The 19,946-nt window shown below is 41.4% G+C and overlaps 1 protein-coding gene across 1 annotated transcript in view; it reads right to left on the bottom strand.

The window, feature by feature from the left end:
* PLPP4 (phospholipid phosphatase 4) overlaps positions 1-19,946 on the bottom strand; it is a 163,815-nt gene that overhangs the window by 58,576 nt on the left and 85,293 nt on the right. The window contains exons 4-5 of the mRNA XM_087725905.1: positions 18,805-18,868; positions 17,521-17,645 (exon numbers count right to left, since the gene is read on the bottom strand). Coding sequence (XP_087582031.1) covers positions 17,521-17,645; positions 18,805-18,868 — 189 coding nt within the window. The remainder of the gene's footprint in view (positions 1-17,520; positions 17,646-18,804; positions 18,869-19,946) is intronic.

Here is a 19,946-nt window from a genome sequence, read left to right as displayed (position 1 = left end):
ACACCTCATTTTTTGCCAAAAAAGTGGGGGCATGCAGAGTTTTGGGAGGCTTGTAGAGTGCTCCTGGGGGTTGAGGATGCCAAAAACAAGCAAAAAATGGGCCATTTTTCGGGGGGGGGGAAGGAGCCAGGAAAGGCTTTGGGAGGCTTGCAGAGTGCTCCTGGCGGCTGGCGAGAATGAGCAAAAACAGCCCAATTTTTGCTCATTTGTCCCCCACCCGCTCCCAGGAGCATTTTGCAAGCCTCCCCAAGTCTCTGCATGGCCATTTTTGCAAAGGGGGGTGGGTTTGGTAGGCAAAAATGCTGTATTCAGTGTATAAGATGCACCCAGATTTTCACCCTCTTTTTTGAGGAAAAAAGGTGTGTCTTATACTCCGAAAAATATGGTAATACAAACTAAAGTTAAAGAAGCAAAAAGAATAGTAATAAAAAATAAAAAGTGCAAGAAAAACAGAAAAGAATATATTCTGACCTAGGCTTCCTGATACAATAAAAAGCACACAATTAGGTCCCCAAACCCTCTTTTTATTTCAAAGGCTGTGAATTATAGTCATTCACAGCCTGTAATGAGTTCAAAAACGTTGAAAACAGTTCTGCCAAACAAGAGACTGTCAAAGTCTTTCGGTATAAAGCTGATAAGCACCAACCTTTATCTTCTTTGAAAACACTGCCAAAGATTTAATTAGCAATTAGCTTGGCAAGGCCACATGGAGCAAAGAGTCCAAACGGAGTTTCAGAAAGTAAACTGACCAGCATGAACCAATTTGTTTCCTGCAAAGGCTCATGTGCCTTGGCTCCTCCTATATGCCTATGGGAGGGGCCAATCACCTCCTAACCTTACTCCCGAGTCGTCCCTTCTGTTTTAACTGTTCTTGCCTCCTGGCAGTTCTGCGCATGCGCACACCAGGAACAGGGGGAACCTGTTCCTCTGCCTCACTACTGTTTGACTCTGGAGGCTCCGGAGGTAGCACATAACTCCCAGATGGCCTTGGCTCCCTCTCTGCCTCTGATGCAGAGCCTTTGTCCATGCCTTCCCCAGACTCCTAGATTAGCCCATGTTCCTCCCCAACCTCCTCGCGGTCTGATTCTGCTGCCAGTTCCACAGGCCACCGGCGGACCAACACAATGTGATTTAAAAAAAAAAGAAATACATAAATATGTTAAACTTATTTACTATACAAATTAAGTAACTTCCTATCCCCTATAAGGTTACAGACATATTTCTTAAACCCATATCTCATTCCTTAACTATTAGCAAATCAACTTTTCAATCTAGGTATCACTCTAAAGGTTTGCTGGAATTTTGCAAATAAAAGTCTTATTTTAACCTTGATCAAATAAAGTAATTTTTTTTAAAAAAATCCGTCCTTTTCCTTTTTATTTCTAATAGTATTTAGTTCATTCAAATATTGATATAAGATTTGAGTTGGCTTGTACTTCTTTTCAGTTAGAATCTTTAGCCATATCTAGTGTCCAGTTTTTTAAAATTATTGAGTTACTTATCTTTTATGAACTAAGATAACCAAAATAACCCACAAGCACCATTTATTTTTACAGTTAATTCCAAAATCTTAAAGCAAGCGTCAATATTCCAAATTTAACTGGACCCTTAACTTTCTGAGATCAAAATCTCAGCAGCCCTTGAAGAGTATTCGGAGACTTCAACTCGTCCAGAACGCAGCTGCGCAAGCGACTGTGGGTGCACCTCGGTACACCCACGTTACATCTATCCTCCGCGAGCTGCACTGGTTACTGATCAGTCTCCGGATACGTTTCAAGGTGCTAGTCGTAACTTATAAAGCCCTTCATGGTATTGGATCTGGGTACTTGAGAGACCGCCTGCTGCCAATTACCTCCCACAGACCCGTTAGATCTCACAGGGTTGGCCCCTCCGGGTGCCATCTACCAGCCAATGCCACCTGGCTATTACCCGGGGGAGGGCCTTCTCTGTGGCACCTCCGGCCCTCTGGAATGAACTCCCCGCAGGGATTCACCTCTCTCCAGGCCTTCTAAAAAGCCGTCAAAACCTGGCTTTGCCGGCAGGCCTGGGGGTGATGAGTTCCCTCCCCTCTCGACATGTATGGTTGTGCGACTGTTGTCTACTTTTATTATTTGTATTTTTTTATGTTCCCCTTTTTCCCCCTTGAATTGTTTGCCACCCTGAGTCCTCCCGGAGAAGGGCGGCATACAAATAATAAAATTCTATTCTATTCTGCTTTTTATTTCAATTTCTTTTAATTTCCTAAATTGTAATTAATTGTTCCTTTTTTTAGAATTGAACTCCTTGGGTAACTTTTCAAACATGTTTGTTTAAAAGTCTAAGTTTTAGAATGGTTGATAGGCAAGTGATTAGAAAGTGAAGCTTGTGTACTTAGTGTCCTTTAAAAGGCTCCACTACAACTGTGAGCAAGATGGCTAATCCCTTTCTCTCCTGGCACTTAACTCCATGGAAGACCACTCTCCTGAAAGATGCCCTGCAAGGACCAACCAAATGGAGTAATATGGGTGACCTCCTGTTCTCTCCTTATCCAGAAAGGTTCCAAAGAACCCATATACTCATCAATTCTTTTATCTTTGCTGCAGTCACTGACTACATTTTTTTTTCAGAGACATCTTATTTTTCTAGGCCTCTCCCTGAAGTCTAACTCTTCTAGTTTCCAAAACTTTGCAGGGATTGTTTTACAGGTCTCATTTGTTATACAGGCCATATATCAGCTATCAATGACTTAAACTGGAATTACCATTATGTATCAAACTATACATTCTATACATACTATGTCAGGCCTGCAATTATATTTCTTTTAGAATTTTGGCCTGCCACACTTTCTCTTATTTCATTATGCTGTTTCATTAGTATAGTCGATGGGAGGGGGGAATAGAAGGAGTAGGATTGTGGAATGTATTGTTTTTATTCTTTACTAGAAGCCAAGGCCATCATTTGTCTCTGCATCAGTACACCTGACTAGAAGAAGCTGGGTGTGGATGCCAGCATGGAAGAAGAATATTGGACCATGTGATGGATTGTGGGTGTGGGGACAAGATCATGAACTTTTAACTGGGTGGAATTCTGATGTCATTTCCAGTATTGGGATTAACACAGATGTGCTAAGTTGTCTGCTTTACTAAATTGGAAATTTAAGGATAGTTTTGCCTTTGATTCTGATTTAATTCTACATGATACTTGGAACGCTGACACACTATACATATGTAGGCGTGGCATGACTGGGTGGGCACGGCAGGGGAAGGATACTGTAACATCTCAATTCCCTCCCTACTCCAGGGAAAGGTTACTGTAACATCCCCATTCCCTCCTGATCAGCTGGGACTCGAGAGGCAGAGAATAGATGGTGGCGGGGCCAGTCTGAGATGGTATTTACTGGTTTTCCAAACAACTCAAAATTCCTGCTACCAGTTGTCCAGAACTGGTCAGAACCTGCTGAATACCACCTCCAGAGGTGGGTTCCTACCAGTTCGCACCTATTCGGTAGAACCAGTTCGTCAAATCTACAAAACCGGTTAGAAGAGGTTCCACCAGTGGACCTGGAAAGCAGGCCACACCTACAGAAGAGGTTCCAAAATTTTTTGAAACCCACCTCTGGCCCTTGGATATGATTATTCTACATTATCATGCTCCTATTTATAAAACTCAGTGCCTCTATGAAAGGTAAGGATGACTACTGCGTTTGTGGTGCAATCAGAACATTGTGTGTGTTGAAGTTGTTTTAACACAAACCAAAGATGCCTTTTAAAAAACAAGTTTACATCCTATTCTTATGCATGCCAGTGCTGTGTGTGAGGTAATTTAAGGTGGTTCTGACAAGTGTCGTCGGCATCTTCATATCCGGTCACATGGGCGGCAAGCCACTCCCATCCAGTCACATGGGTGGCAAGCCACTCCCACAAAGGAGGCCACACCCACAGAGTAAGTTCGAACAATTTTTGAAACCCACCACTGACCACCTCTGTTATGCATACATTGTAATTTACTTCCTATTCTTCTTCTCATCCCAAGAATTGATACTCATTACCATTACTAGTATGTTTAGCAAATACAGGAAAATATGCTGTACACTAAATGAACGAATGAATGAAGAAATAAATAAATGAATAAATAAATAAATAACAGAATAGCTTAGACAAAAGGAAAGAATGATGTGAAAAAAACACCAAACTTAGGAGAAATGTTGTCAGTTCAAAAATGACTTGCAAGCGCTTATTAACACTTATCAATTGGACCCTGAACCCAGCCAGGAAAATATTATAGCTAGGAGAAAATTGTGAGACTTTTCTAGCATGTTGCTTTCTGATTACTTGTAATAGAAAGATAAGCAGCAGAGAAACTCAAATTATTGTGAGCGTTTTTAAAATGTCAGAAGTTAATTAAAAAGGTCTGGAAAATGCATTGTGTATACTATTTCAATATCTTCACTAATTCAGCCAGACAATTTCCTTGTGGCCAACAGCAGTCAATGTTACTCAATTTCAGGTAGAGCTTATGTATGTCTCTACCTGATGATTTTTTTTCTCATTTTCCCTCTGTAAATGAAAGCAAAGTTAAATTTCATCATCTGTCCAATCCATTTTTGCAAACCTATCACATAGGCTTCTCTTTAGATTGTATGATCAAATCCCCTACTGGGTTCTCAGATCTTATAATCTAACATAGCTGCAAGATACCCAGAAATGAAAGTATCCATAACGCCAAGACTTAGAAACTGTGTCATATATTATTAATGGGTGCAAACAAATAAAATGGGATGAATTCAAATGTGAATAAGGCCTTTGGCTTTCATAGCTTGAAAAGAGAACAAATTAATGGAGGGTAAGAATAGCAATTATTTTTAACTATAGTACATGGGGGCTTGTAATAAAACGCTGCACCATGGATTGCTCTGCTCAGCCAGGGTTATTGTAGGATGTGCTGCGGCTTTCAAAATGCTTTTTGGTTTTGCAATTAAGTGTCAATCAGTGCCCTGTGTCCAAAAGGCATGCCCATTTTTTTCCTTTCTTTCAATGGAAAAGGCTCTAAGCTTTCACACCCTGCTTTTACATTTCCCAGAAAATGCAAATAGGTATAGAAAAAAAAATCAACAGCACTTTCAATTTACATAGAATTTGTGAATCAACCAAGTAGCACCTCAAAGTAGACGCAATATGTCTTGATTATTAATTATTTGACAGTCTTTTTTCTTTATTGCCATACATTCTCTTTGTTAAAATATTTGCACATTGCATCCCTGTCAGCCCTACTGCCTACTGCCAACCACCTCCACGCGACCAATTAGATCGCATAGATTAGGCCTCCTCCGAGTTCCATCTGCCGGTCAATGCCGACTGGCAACTATGCGGAGGAGAGCCTTCTCGGTGGCAGCTCCGACCCTATGGAATGATCTCCCCGTGGAGATTCGTACCCTCACCACCCTCCAGACTTTCCGCACAGCCCTTAAAAACTGGCTATCCCGTCAGGCCTGGGGCTAAAGACTGTAACCCACCTGAATGGTATGAATGTTGTGCTTTTAATTATGTACTGTTTTACATGTTAAATGTTTGTTTCCCCCCCCCTTCGAGTTGTAAGCCGCCCTGAGTCCCCCCAGGGAAAAGGGCGGCATATAAATAAACTCTCAAATAAAAATTCAAAAATCAGGAAAGAAAACCACAGGACTCCATTGGTAGAAATCAAGTGTACTTTTACTAATTATAAATGAATAGAAGCTAAGCTAAGCTAAGTCTGAATATTTAGGCGCGAAAGCGAAGAATATATTGTATAATTCATTCCCCTCCCCTTGGCATCCCGTGCACAGTCCAATCATAATTCTCCCAAATGTCAGGTGTGAGATAACTTCGAAAGGCATCACCAGGGTGGAATGCTGGTTCCGTTGGCCTTGGCGGGAAACACTCCTCCTCCACATGCGCAGTAAGGTGGACGGTTCAAAATCTAGAATCTTCCTCCAGCACAACAATGAGTCCCCTCCCAAATACCATGCCCCCCCGTCCCCGTTTCAATGGCAGCCGAAGCAGCAGCAAAGCGGAGGCTGACATCCCCTTTTTAAAAGCCCTAAAGTGGTTTGCAATGAAAGTTTAGACTGCTCATATTCTTCATCACCTTAAACAGTTATAAGAAAGCAATTATCCTAGCATTCACAATTATAAGGACTGGTTGAATTGGCTGTTATACCTAAATAAGTGGGATTAAATGTGTGGGCTAAAAGAACTAAATGTAGTTTTAGGTCACCTTCAACTCTTTCTTCTGGAACTAAATGTTGTTTTTGCAACTCTCGCAAGTAGCAGCTGGTGCTTGAAATCATGCATTCATTACTAGTAGGAGATTCCAAAATTGATGCACTGGCAAATTGTTCTTCAATTGCTCAGAACAGTAATCTATTTACAGTAACAAAGAGCAGGATGATGTTAAGAAAAAATAGCTGCTCTGATTTAATTTCCAATCTTTTATCAATGAGCACCTGGTTGGATGATTTGGCTTGCAAAAAAAAAAAACATAACACAAAACAATCCAAGCCTCTTTAGAAGAGTTTCCAAAACACTCTTTCTGCTTGACATGGTTTAAAGCCAAGATTATATTTAACAAGGGACTTTGGTCCAATAGAAATGCTTTAGTAAATATTCAAAGGGCAAGGCATTTTTGAAGATAAATTACCCTACAGAATCCAAGCCTTATGGGGGAAAAATCTTCTTGGCCTGGCATTGATATAATGTCATTGATTACTTGAACCTGACACCAGACTTTGGGGAAGAGATCATTTAATTATTTTGCTAAAGAACACTGAAAGGCTGCCAATTCCTTGTGAGTGTCTTATTTAATTTAAATCATATAAAGGAAACTAGACAGAGATGCAGATAATTAAATAGTTAACTCCATTACCAATATTTTGTTGGCATGAAATCAATCTCAATTTGCAATGCCTCAGGTTTAATACCACATCTCATCATATTTTGAACAGCCCTAACAACACACCGTATTACATGTCAGTTCAGAAGCCAGTTCAATACAGTAATCATTATAAAGTAAATGAGTATAGGATTAGATCCTTAACGACATCATAAAACATTAAGCATGTTAACGTGTACCAGTAAGTCAGAAGTCTGATAAATTCTGCCTTACTTTGGGAAAACTCAACCATTCCCTCTTGGCTGTTCTTGCAACAAACCACAGAAATACTTCCATGATTATTTTCAGTTAATATCATATAAGAATGTATCACTCACAGATTACTTTCATGCAGTCCTTGGTTAATTTAAAAACTAATCAACCACTCAGAACTTGCATGTCTTCTAGTCCAACCCCCTCCTCAAGCAGGAGACCCTATACTACCATTTCAGACAGTGGTTGCCCAGACTTTTCAACCTCCTCTTCGATAGTTAATTTTACACCAGAGGTGGGTTCCTACCAGTTTGCACCTATTCGGTAGAACCGGTTCATCAAATCTACTGAACTGGTTAGAAGAGATTCCACCAGTGGACCCGGAAAGCCGGTCACACCTACAGAAGACGTTCCGAAATTTGTTTGAAACCCACCACTGGCCCTTGGATATGATTATTCTACACTATCATGCTCATATTTGTAAAACTCAGTGCCTCTGTGAAAGGTAAGGATGACTACTGCGTTTGTGGTGCAATCAGAACATTGTGTGTGTTGAAGTTGTTTTAACGCAAACCAAAGATGCCTTTTACAAAACAAGTTTACATCATATTCTTATGCATGCCAGTGATGTGTGTGAGGTAATTTAAGGTGGTTCTGACAAGTGTCGTCGGCATCTTCATATCCGGTCACATGGGCAGCAAGCCCCTCCCATCCGGTCACATGGGTGGCAAGCCACTCCCACAAAGGAGGCCACACCCACAGAGTAGGTTCGAACAATTTTTGAAACCCACCACTGTTTTACACTCATAGTAAAAGTTAAATGCCTCTTCCCTTTCCTATGCTCTGTTTCTTAGAAGAAATATATCCTCAGAAAGAACCATCCACAGCCATAGTGGCACAGTGGTTAGAGTGCAAAACTGCAGGCTACTTCTGCTGATCACTGGCTGTCAGCAGTTTGGCAGATAGAATCTCATCAGGCTCAAGGTTGACTATCCTTCCCGGTAGGTAAAATGAGGACCCAAATTGTTGGGAGAAATATGCTGACTCTGTAAACTGATTAGAGAGGGCTGGAAAGCACTGTGAAGAGGTATATTCGTCTAAGGGCTATTGCTATTTGCAATATGCAAATTGTGACCTCTAGGCTGGAGTACTGCAACGTGCTCTACATGGGGCTGCCCTTGAGGAGTATTCGGCAACTTCAGCTAGTCCAGAATGCAGCCGCGCGAGCAATTGTGGGTGCACCTCGCTTCACCCACGTAACACCTATCCTCCGCGAGCTGCACTGGCTACCTGTCAATCTCCGGATACGCTTCAAGGTGCTACTTGCCACCTATAAAGTCCTCCATGGTAGTGGATCTGGGTACTTGAGAGACCGCCTACTGCCAATCACCTCCACACGACCCATTAGATCTCATCGATTAGGCCTCCTCCGAGTTCCATCTGCTGGTCAATGCCGACTGGCAACCACGCGGAGGAGAGCCTTCTCGGTGGTAGCTCCGACCCAATGGAACGATCTCCCCATGGAGATTCGTACCCTCACCACCCTCCAGACCTTCCGCACAGCCCTCAGAATCTGGCTAGCCCGTCAGGCCTGGGGCTAAAGATTGCAACCCGCCCGAATGGTATGAATGTTGTGTTTTAATCATGTATTGTCTTATATGTAAAAGTCTGTTTTCCCCCTTTCCTTTGGATTGTGAGCCGCCCTGAGTCCCCCCAGGGAAAAGGGCGGCATATAAATAAACCTTCTAATCTAATCTAATCTAATATGCATTATTTGCCTTTGCTTGATGCATCTCTAGATGAATGAGGCCAAGGAACATCATCTTTTGCGGAAGTCTCTGCCTTGTTCCTATCTTTCAAAAAAAAAAATAGTGTTGGAAGCTAAGAAAAAATTCTTCTCATTTTGTTTACTAAGCCTGAAAAGCAGGTGACAGCTCTGATTTAGGAGGGGGGAGTATGGGGGAGGGGCTTTTGCACAACATCATATTGCATCAATATATCAATTTGGCATCTGGATGCAATAAAGAGGACACATTCTGGGGCCCTTCAGGGAAGCAATGTCGTTCCAGGAAGAAGGCCTTCTCTGTGGTGGCCCCTGCTCTTTGGAAACTACTTTAACACCCTAATATTGTTGGGCAATAATACCTGGCTTGGGCCTTGGAATCAGGATGTTTCAAGTCTCCAGTTGATGAGCTAAAAAGAATATTAGTTCTGATCACCATTTCATTGTTTTAATGATATATTAATTTGTAAGGGGTTGATTATGATTTTTTTTCTTGTCCAGAGCCGCATGACCTGAGCCATAGAAATGGTTTAAATAAACAGCACAGAGAAGCAGCACACTGCTGATTTATTAATAGTCCTCTAGAAACTTAATTGACTTAATTTGATATGAGAAGATAGGCATTGTGGAATCTGAAGTGAAGTGTTTTTATATGTATATAAGGTCAGAGGTGGGTTGACAATTTTTCTACTACCATTTCGGGGGCGCTATTACCGGCAGCAACCCACCTCTATATAAGGTAAAGCAGAGGTGGGTTCCTACCAGTTCGCACCTATTCGGTAGAACCAGTTTGTCAAATCTACCGAACCGGTTAGAAGAGGTTCCACCAGTGGACCCGGAAAGCAGGCCACACCTACAGAAGAGGGTCCAAACCTTTTTGAAACCCACCACTGGTCCTTGGATATGATTATTCTACACTATCATGCTCATATTTATAAAACTCAGTGCCTCTGTGAAAGGTGAGGATGACTACTGCGTTTGTGGTGCAATCAGAACATTGCGTGTGTTGAGGTTGTTTTAACGCAAACCAAAGATGCCTTTTTAAAAAACAAGTTTACCTCATATTCTTATGCATGCCAGTGCTGTGTGTGAGGTAATTTAAGGTGGTTCTGACAAGTGTCGTCGGCATCTTCTTATCCGGTCACATGGGCAGCAAGCCACTCCCATCCGGTCACATGGGTGGCAAGCCACTTCCTCAAAGGAGGCCACACCCACAGAGCAGGTTTGAACTATTTTTGAAACCCACCACTGAGGTAAAGGTAAAGGTTTCCCTGGCACATATTTGCTAGTCATTCCCAATTCTAGGGGGCGGTGCTCATCTTTATTTCAAAGATGAAGAGCCAGCACTATCCGAAGACGTCTCCGTGGTCATGTGGCCAGGATGACTAAATGTGTATCTATGTGTGTGTGTATATGTGTATGTGTATGTGTACGTGTACGTGTACGTGTACGTGTACATGTACATATACATATACATACATACATACATACATACATACATACATACATACATACATTTATATGCAGGTTTTGGCATATTCGGGTCTTTTCCCGTGTAAGATTGAGAGTATCTTGGCAACGTTTTGACAAGGTCCCACTCGCCATCTTCAGGCTGGTGCCTTCGGCTTTGTGCTTGTGTGAGCAAAGCGTGATCAGAGCTGCCATCTTTCTATAAATATTGGTTGGCTGTGTTGTAACATCTTGATTAGTTGACTGAGTTGATGTTTGCAGATTAGTCGGCTGTTTCGTTTGCAGATTAGTCGGCTGTTTCATGGCTGAGGTACTGGCTGTGTGCCTATTGTTCTTTTGTGTCGTAATGACCTGGGTAATGGGCTGTGTGATGACATCCTGAGTTCTATTGTAATGATATCCTGAGTCCTGTGCTGCAACCTCCTGGTATTTCATAGACTCCTTGGTTTTCTAGCTGGATCTTGTCTTTGGGGTTTCTTAAGATGTTGGCTATTTTTTGGTCATTGCTGAAGGCTGACAAACGTATTAATCTCCAACAGATTCCAAAGAAAAACAATTACCAACCTAATCCAAAAGGAAACACCCCCCAAGAACCAAGACACAGAACAGGACAATGGCATCGCCCTCCTCCCTTACATCAAAGGCACCATGGATAAAATCAGCAAAATTCTCCACAAGCACAATATCAAGACAGCCTTCAACGCAAAGGCTCAGGATGTTACAATGCAGCCAACACTCCAGGAGGTTGCAGCATAGGACTCAGGATATCACTACAATAGATGTCATCACACAGACCATTACCCAGGTCAATACAACACAAAAGAACAATAGGCACACAGCCAGCACCTCAGCCACACAGGATGATACGAAACAGCCGACCAATCTACAAACATCTACTCCATCTATCAATCAGGATGCAACTACACAGCCAATCAACCCACTTACAGCAACAAAGCTGTTGTAGGAAATGACGGGACACACAAGCCAGCAGTCCACACATCCCCATCAAGATTTATAGAGAGACGGAAGCTCCAACCACGCTTTACTTGCACAAGCACGAAACCAAAACCACCAGCCTGAAGATAGCGAGTGGGACCTCGCCGAAATGTTGCCAAGACAATCTCAATCTTATACGGGAGAAGACCCGAATACAACAAGACCAGCATACCTACACCCGTGAAAATCTACGACAACAAATATATATACAACAACAACAACGGACACACAGCCAGCACCAATCAGCACCAATTTACAAATCATTACACAACCACACGACCAATCATTCCACTTACTGAAACAAAGCCAGCACTCCACACACCCCCACCAAGATTTATAGAAAGACGGCAGCTCCAACCACATAACTAACTAACTAACTAACTAACTAACTAACTAACTATGTATGTATGTATGTATGTATGTATGTATGTATGTATGTATGTATGTAGAGGGAGGGAGGGAGGGAGGGAGAGGGAGAGGGAGAGGGAAAGGGAGAGGGAGAGGGAAAGGGAGAGGGAGAGGGAGAGGGAGAGGGAGAGGGAGAGGGAGAGGGAGAGAGAGAGAGAGAGAGAGAGAGAGAGAGATTGATTTTACAACCCCCGGTTGTAAAATCTAAATAGATACCTTTCACCCTGGCTGGCTGATAAGCAGTCAAGCTCTGTGGCTCAATGGTTAACACATCTGTCTTAGAGGCAATACAGCACAGGCTCGATTCCCAGTAAGGGTATGGCTAGCTGATGAGAGCTAAATAGCTTGAAATAGATCTATACTAGTCTCCCTTTATTTATTTATCAGCACAAATATTACATACACACACACACACACACACACACACACACACACACACACACACAGTTAGTTAGTTAGTTAGTTAGTTAGTTAGTTAGTTAGTTAGTTAGTTCGTTCGTTCGTTCGTTCGTTCGTTCATTCGTTCCTAACAAGGAACTGCAACAGGATGTTTTACATGTCCAAACAACAGAATCTTTTAGTCCTGGAAGTCTAATTTCTTACAGCTTAGAGGTTTGTCCGCTACAACTCACTCCTAGAAGGTACAGAAAAAGTATATTGATTTTAGCAAGATATTGCTCAAAAGTAATAACAGATGCAATGAAGCTGATGAACAGGTATCCAAGAAATGAAAATAATACAGAGATGGTAGAGGATAAATGCCAGCAGAACATACCACTTCTATGCCAAGAATTCACAACCACCTACATATGTACATGCAAAAGAAATCTACAGACAAGAAATTTGCATTAGAAAATGCTCGACATCGAAGATCCAGAAATACGTAAACAGGGATTAGGAGATCAGATTTACATCCACTCTCAACCACAAAAAGCTTGCGTAACATATTTTACCAGGTGGTTGGGAGGAGGAAGAATTAGTGGGGCAACCGTATTCATTTTGAAACCCCTTTTTTTTTAATTCCTAAATGTAATTTTTTACACCCAACAGGACTGATACCAGCAACTATGAAATGAGTGACAGTATAAAATTAGGTCTTTTATCATGCTTTGCACACTTTTGTCAGCTGTTGGTTTCTTACTTTATTTTATGTGTAGTCTGCTAATTGTCTTCCTGCTCATTTGAGCAATATAAAAAAGAGGGCATAAAAACACAGAAATGTCAGTATTTTCTCAGGCAGCAAGAAGACAGAAACAGGCTGACAAAATAAAACAGAGTGCCGTTTAATACTGTCATAATTAGCCTGAAAAAAAAAATCACAGTGAATTGGTGCCAAGAATAAATGGTGTGATTTATTGCAGGAATTCATCCTGTAGCCCATTTACCATTTGGTTGATTAGAAGGCATGTGGTTTATTAGACAATAAGTTAGCACAATTCTCATTAATAAAAATGGAAAGAGAACACAATTTTTCAAGAAGTTTGGGAGATGTATGCCTGAAAAGATCAAAAATAGCTGGACTATAAATCTATATCAACTGTTCAACCACTTTTACCCTTAAGAAGCAAGCTTTTTTGTTCCTAAAGAAAATTTAGGCAGGAATGACTTGCTACTTTATCCAAGAAGTAAAGAAGAGAAGGAAATGGAGGCGTTCTATGAATATCTGTATTCAGTTAATAGATAGATGTGTCTCTCCATCAACAAAAAGAAGAAAAATGATTCTTCTGCTGGGTGAAGAAGTATCAGTAGACAATCTAACTATTAATTGTTTGGAAGAACTATCCTATGTTGACAATATATACCATTTGGGATAACTTGATCAGAAAAAAGAACCAAGGAGTTAAATACTATGCACTGTTTCATGAAAATATATCAAACATATTAGCAAACACTAAATAGAAAATCTAATCTGGGCCCAAATAACCGTTTTCCAACTCTTGTGTCATGTGACTTGTTAGTGTTACAAGGTTTCATGTGTGAAGGGGGAGCAGGTGTTTTAAATTTGGTGTTATCACTCTCACTCTCTCATATTGGTCACTGGAAGTTCAACCTGGCACCTCATCAGTGCTGGGTTTCAAAAATTGTTCGAACCTACTTTGTGGGTGTGGCCTCTTTATGGGAGTGGCTTGCTGCCCATGTGACCGGATGGGAGCCGCCCATGTGAGTGGATATGAAGATGCCGACGACACTTGTCAGAACCACCTTAAATTACGTCATACACAGCACTGGCATGCATAAGAATATGATGTAAACTTGTTTTTTAAAAGGCATCTTTGGTTTGCGTTAAAACAACTTCAACACACGCAATGTTCTGATTGCACCACAAACGCAGTAGTCATCCTTACCTTTCACAGAGGCCCTGAGTTTTATAAATATGAGCTTGATAGTGTAGAATAATCATATCCAAGGACCAGTGATGGGTTTCAAAAAAATTTGGAACCTCTTCTCTAGGTGTGGCCTGCTTTCTGGGTCCACTGGTGGAACCTCTTCTAACCGGTTCGGTAGATTTGATGAACCGGTTCTACTGAATAAGTGCGAACTGGTAGGAACCCACCTCTGCACCTCATGGCAATGAACGATTGTTGCTCTACATAAAGATGGCCTAGGCTATAACTAACACACACACACACACACACACACACACACACACACACACACACGTATAACTCAACCATTGCAAAACAACCTTGTTCACTGAAAAAATAAATTCTATTGTGTTATTTAATGTCTCATATGTGCATTTAGGACTGCAAAAAGAAGAATCAGACTCAGTTTTATGCAATCTTGTATGACAGTGATTTTTTGTTGTTGTTGTTAATCTGCCAATAGTTTGTTGGTGGGAAAAAATCAGAACAAAGTGGACAGCAGTAGAGAGAGACAACTTGTTCTGAGAATTTGAAGAAATTTACCCAGAACCTTTGGTAAATCTGGATAGCAGCCATCTCAACAACAGTGATCCTGTTTTACTTCCTTCTGAAAAGTGGATTATTACTCATTTATATGCAATACACTTAGAAAACTGACTTTTTTAAAAAGCTGTACAGCATCACACATGCAGAACTGATACTCACTTGCATTTGTTAGTTTATAATTTGTCATATACAATATACATAACTAGGCATTTGCCTACAGCACTATTGTGTGTCTTTGTATACTGTAAGCGTATGTGCATAGAAACATTTACAAATAGAATAATATACCTATATTACTGTAGTTCTTACATATATCCTTTCCTGTCCAGAATAGCAATGATCACATCTTTGACATATATTTTATGACTTCAAATAAAAAAATTGAAATCAAACTGAAAGTACCTGACATTATTTTTTCCAATGATTTAAATTAAATTTCTCTTCTGTTACCTTAAAAGTTATCTTTCAAAGGCAGATTCTTTGGAATGGGAAGGAATTCTGGGAATTGTGCCCATATAATAAAACTCCTGCACAGCCTGGGATATATTGTATTCATTGCAACAATGATTAGCCATTTAAAAAGACTTTGTAGCAAAAAAAATGATACTAAACGAGGACTGAGTAAACATTCCAGCGATAGAATCGTTGCCTCACATATTGTGCAGGTGTAAACATTTTTTTGTTTATAGGCTGCCTGATTCCAAATGACTCGGGAAAACTTCCACTTGAAAATCAAGAAAAAAACAAATCACCGAGAAACAGCATAAGGGATCAAAACAACTGTAGGTAGCCCTCAACTTACGACTACAATTGTGCCCGAAATTTATGTTGCTAAGTGAGACATTTGTTAAGTGAGTTCTGTCCCATGTTACAATCTTTCTTGTCAGAGTTGTTAAGTGAATCACGGCAGTTGTTAAGTAGTTGTTAAGTGAAACTGGCTTTCCCCATTGGTTTTCCTTGTCAGGAAGTCACAAGAGGTAATCATGTGACACTGCAACTGTCATAAATATGAACGAGTAGCCAAGCATTTGAATTTTGATCACGTGACCATGGGATGCTGCAACGGTTATAATTGTGGAAACCGGTCATAAGTCACCTTTTTTCAGTGCCTAAATGAATTGTTGTAAGTCAAGGACCGGTACCAATTATCTCAAGGGCTTCCTGATCTAGGGACAGTTACAATAGCAATAGCAGTTAGACTTATATACCGCTTCGTAGGGCTTTCAGCCCTCTATAAGCGGTTTACAGAGTCAGCATATTGCCCCCAACAATCCGGGTCCTCATTTCACCCACCTCGGAAGGATGGAAGGCTGAGTCAACCCTGAGCCAGTGAGATTAGAACCACTGAACTGCAGATAACAGTCAGCTGAAGTGGCCTGCAGTACTGCACCCTAACCATTGCGCTACCTCGGCTCATTAGATGACACTAGATGAATACGTATGAAAGGTCTCTTCCAGAAAGGACTATTATGTCTAATAGGCCCCTCAAGATGCATATCAGTTTCATCCAACACTTAAAATGAAAAGTCTCCAGCAGCAGAACCACTTCTGAGTTGTTATTTATGATCCAGACCCGCATATGATTCAAAATATTTCTACTTTTCTTCTAAATCAGGGAGTAGATTTATGGCCAAAGACTGATGCTTTTTCTTTCTTCCTTCAAATATCCCAGTCTCTCTGACTTTTCTGGGTTTAAATCACTTTTAAAAACAGCCATAGAATCATACCCAGCAGACAATTAGAAAAGCGTAAGCCCTTCTGTTCTGGGCCATTGCTCCATCCAGTGCTTCTAATGTTTAGTTTGGTGGCACCAGAGGTGGTATTCAGCCAGTTCTGACCGGTTCTAGTGAACCGGTAGCACCGGTAGCAGTAGTTCGGACAACTGGCAAATATCACCACTGGCTGGTTCCGCCCCCATCTATTTGCTGCCTCGAGAATCCCAGCTGATCAGCGTCCCAGCTGATCGGCTAGGTTTTGTTCTGTTGCCCTGCACAGGAGGCCAGGGCAACAGAACACGGGACCTGGAAAGCAGGTTAGTGGGGTGGGAAGGGAAAGGGGATTTTACAGTATCCTTGCCCTGGAGGGGGGTGGAAATGGTGATTTTATAGTATCCTTTCCAGAGGTGGGTTCCTACCAGTTCGCACCTATTCGGTAGAACCGGTTAATCAAATCTACTGAACCGGTTAGAAGAGGTTCCACCAGAGGACCCGGAAAGCAGGTCACACCTACAGAAGAGGTTCCAAAAATTTTTGAAATCCACCACTGGTCCTTGGATATGATTATTCTACACTATCATGCTCATATTTATAAATCTCAGTGCCGCTGTGAAAGGTAAGGATGACTACTGCGTTTGTGGTGCAATCAGAACATTGCGTGTGTTGAAGTTGTTTTAACGCAAACCAAAGATGCCTTTTAAAAAACAAGTTTACATCATATTCTTATGCATGCCAGTGCTGTGTGTGAGATAATTTAAGGTGGTTCTGACAAGTGTCATCGGCATCTTCATATCCGGTCACATGAGTGGCAAGCCACTCCCATCTGGTCACATGGGCAGCAAGCCACTCCCACAAAGGAGGCCACATCCACAGAGTAGGTTCAAACAATTTTTGAAACCCACCACTGATCCTTTCCCTAGAGTATGTTGGAAATGAGATTTTGCACCATCCTTCCCCTGCCATGCCCACCAAGACACGGCCACCAAGCCATACCATGCCCACAGAACTAGTAGTAAAAAAAATTGTATCCCACCACTGGGTGGCACACTCTCTGTCTATCTCCTACATGTCCTGCATATATCCTCTTGGAAGCAGGAAGAATCAAAGCAAAGAACAACATTTGGGGGAAAAAACTTACAGGAGGAGTGGATGCTGGGAAAGCTTTTCCTTCCTTCTGACACAATGTTTGCATCACCCGTGCAGTGCATTTCAGAGTTCATTATTCCATCCGGAAAGCAGCGGTAAAAGAAATCGGGACGTGGTCTGCAAGAAACCCCAGGAACATTTGATATGGAAGAGCAGTCATTAGTAAAGCCTCCAAGTGATCATTATACTAAGCTGACTGTTTCTGCTCGGGAAGCTCTTTTTCCCCCCCACTTTCCTTGGAGTACAAAGTGCTGAGGGAAATTAATTAGTTATTTTCATCCAAAGCATTGTGATCATGAAAGCAGTTTAAGAATTCTAACCGCCTAGAGTTAAACCAAGGGGTTTATATGAGAAGACCATTTTCAAAACTTAATTGGCTTTTCCAATCTCATGGAAAAGATCACACGAGGCACTTTTAAAAGGTGAAGAAAACAGAGGAGTCATACTGGTATCATGCAATGAACTGATTTCAACCGAGCTGGGTTTATGGGAGTAGGCAATTAAAATTAATTCCTTCTACATTTTCCCATACAAGATTTCATTTCTCCAAGTAAAGCAGAGTGGAAGTTGCTTTAACCTAAACACTTTTGTGGAATTTTTTTGCTCTGCTCCCTACATACAGGGAGAAAATCCTGTGTATGTTTTTTTTTTTCCCATTACAATACCCATTAAGGTTTTAATATAGCACCTTAAAGGGTGTAAGCACCCTTTAAGGTGCTATATTGTGTAAGCAATAAGCAATAGTTAGACTTATATACTGCTTCATAGGGCTTTCAGCCCTCTCTAAGTGGTTTACAGAGTCAGCATATTTCCCCCAACAACAATCCGGGTCCTCATTTTACCCACCTCAGAAGGATGGAAGGCTGAGTCAACCTTGAGCCTGGTGGGATTTGAACAGCCGAACTGCTGAACTGCAGTCAGCTGAAGTAGCCTGCAGTGCTACATTTAACCACTGTGCCACCTTGGCTCCACCGTGGCTCCACCGTGTACTTGGGTGCTCCAAAGTTGATCTAATCTGAAGCACTGCATAATATTTTCTAGATGACTAAGCAATCTACAAAGCATTAATTTTACCAGTTTTTCATTTAATTGCCCATTAGTTTCTCCACCTTTACAAGAACATGCACTACAATAGTAGCAATAATGATGAAAGGCAACCCAATGTCTTTGAGGGTATTTGGGGTATTCTCCAAAACAAGCTTTTTGCTTGTCATTCTTATCCAGAATCATGATTATGGGTACGTTGGTGTATATTGAATAGTTACTCAGGACTTACCTCCCCACTATTAATTTAATAGTGTTTGTGCAGAGTCCGTTTAAAGCAAGAGCCAAGGACACAGCTAAAAGCAAACAAAAAAAACGTATAAAACCACAAGATATGCTTTAAATTTGCAATCAGTACTCAGAAATAGGCTGCTATAACATTTTCAGAAAACCTAACTGATAATTTGATGAAATATGAAATGTTTCCAGTGGCATTTCTCTCCACGCCCCCCTATGATCTTTCTATCCTATGATAGTGAATTCTTATCTCATGCCTTGGGAACACACAAATTCCTTCAGGATAAAGATGGATTCATATTCTATCAACAACATATCAATAAACCATTCCTTCGTGCTCAATTTATTGCCAATGAGAAGGGTTATATAAACAGCTAACAAGGGTTGATATACTCCACATGAACTAGAACAAGTTTTTCCTCCTTTATTTGCAGTCTTGCAATGTGTTTTTCATCTTTTTTTTGGAGGGGTGCTTTTTAGCTCTCTTTTTAACTTTTAATCTCTCTTTTAAGACAACTTTTCGATTGATTTTTTTGTGCACTGTGTGCCTTTTGTTGAATGCTGACTCCTGGCAACTGCCTGGACAATCTGGACTCTGCAGTTTTCTTAGCAACGTTTTTGGAAGTGGCTTGCTATTTCTTAGGCTGAGAGCGAGCATGACTGTTCCAAGGAGACCCAGCTTGGTTCATGGCAAAGATGGGACCAGAGCTTAGTGTCTTCCAGATTCTAGCCGGGCATCTTAAACCCTACACTAATTTAACTCTCTATGCCAGGGGTGTCCAAACTTGGGAACTTTAAGACTTGTGGACTTCAACTCCCAGAATTCCCCAGCCAGCAAGGAGGAAAGGAAGGAGGGAAGGAAGGAAGGAGAGAAGGAGAGAAGGAAGGAGGGAAGGAAGGAGGGAAGGAAGGAGAGAAGGAGAGAAGAAAGGAGGGAAGGAAGGTGGGAAGGAAGGAGAGAAGGAGAGAAGAAAGGAGGGAAGGAAGGAGGGAATGAAGGAGAGAAGAAAGGGGGAAGGAAGGAGGAAAGGAAGGAGAGAAGGAGAGAAGAAAGGAGGGAAGGAAGGAGGGAAGGAAGGAGGGAAGGAGAGAAGGAGAGAAGAAAGGAGGGAGGGAAAGAAGGAGAGAAGGAGAGAA

This window comes from Thamnophis sirtalis, unplaced genomic scaffold (assembly GCF_051295495.1).
Source record: "Thamnophis sirtalis isolate CommonGarterSnake01/CBP01778 unplaced genomic scaffold, rThaSir2_p1.2 scaffold_11, whole genome shotgun sequence".
NCBI lineage: Eukaryota > Metazoa > Chordata > Lepidosauria > Squamata > Natricidae > Thamnophis > Thamnophis sirtalis.
This window is presented reverse-complemented; position numbering and strand designations above follow the sequence as displayed.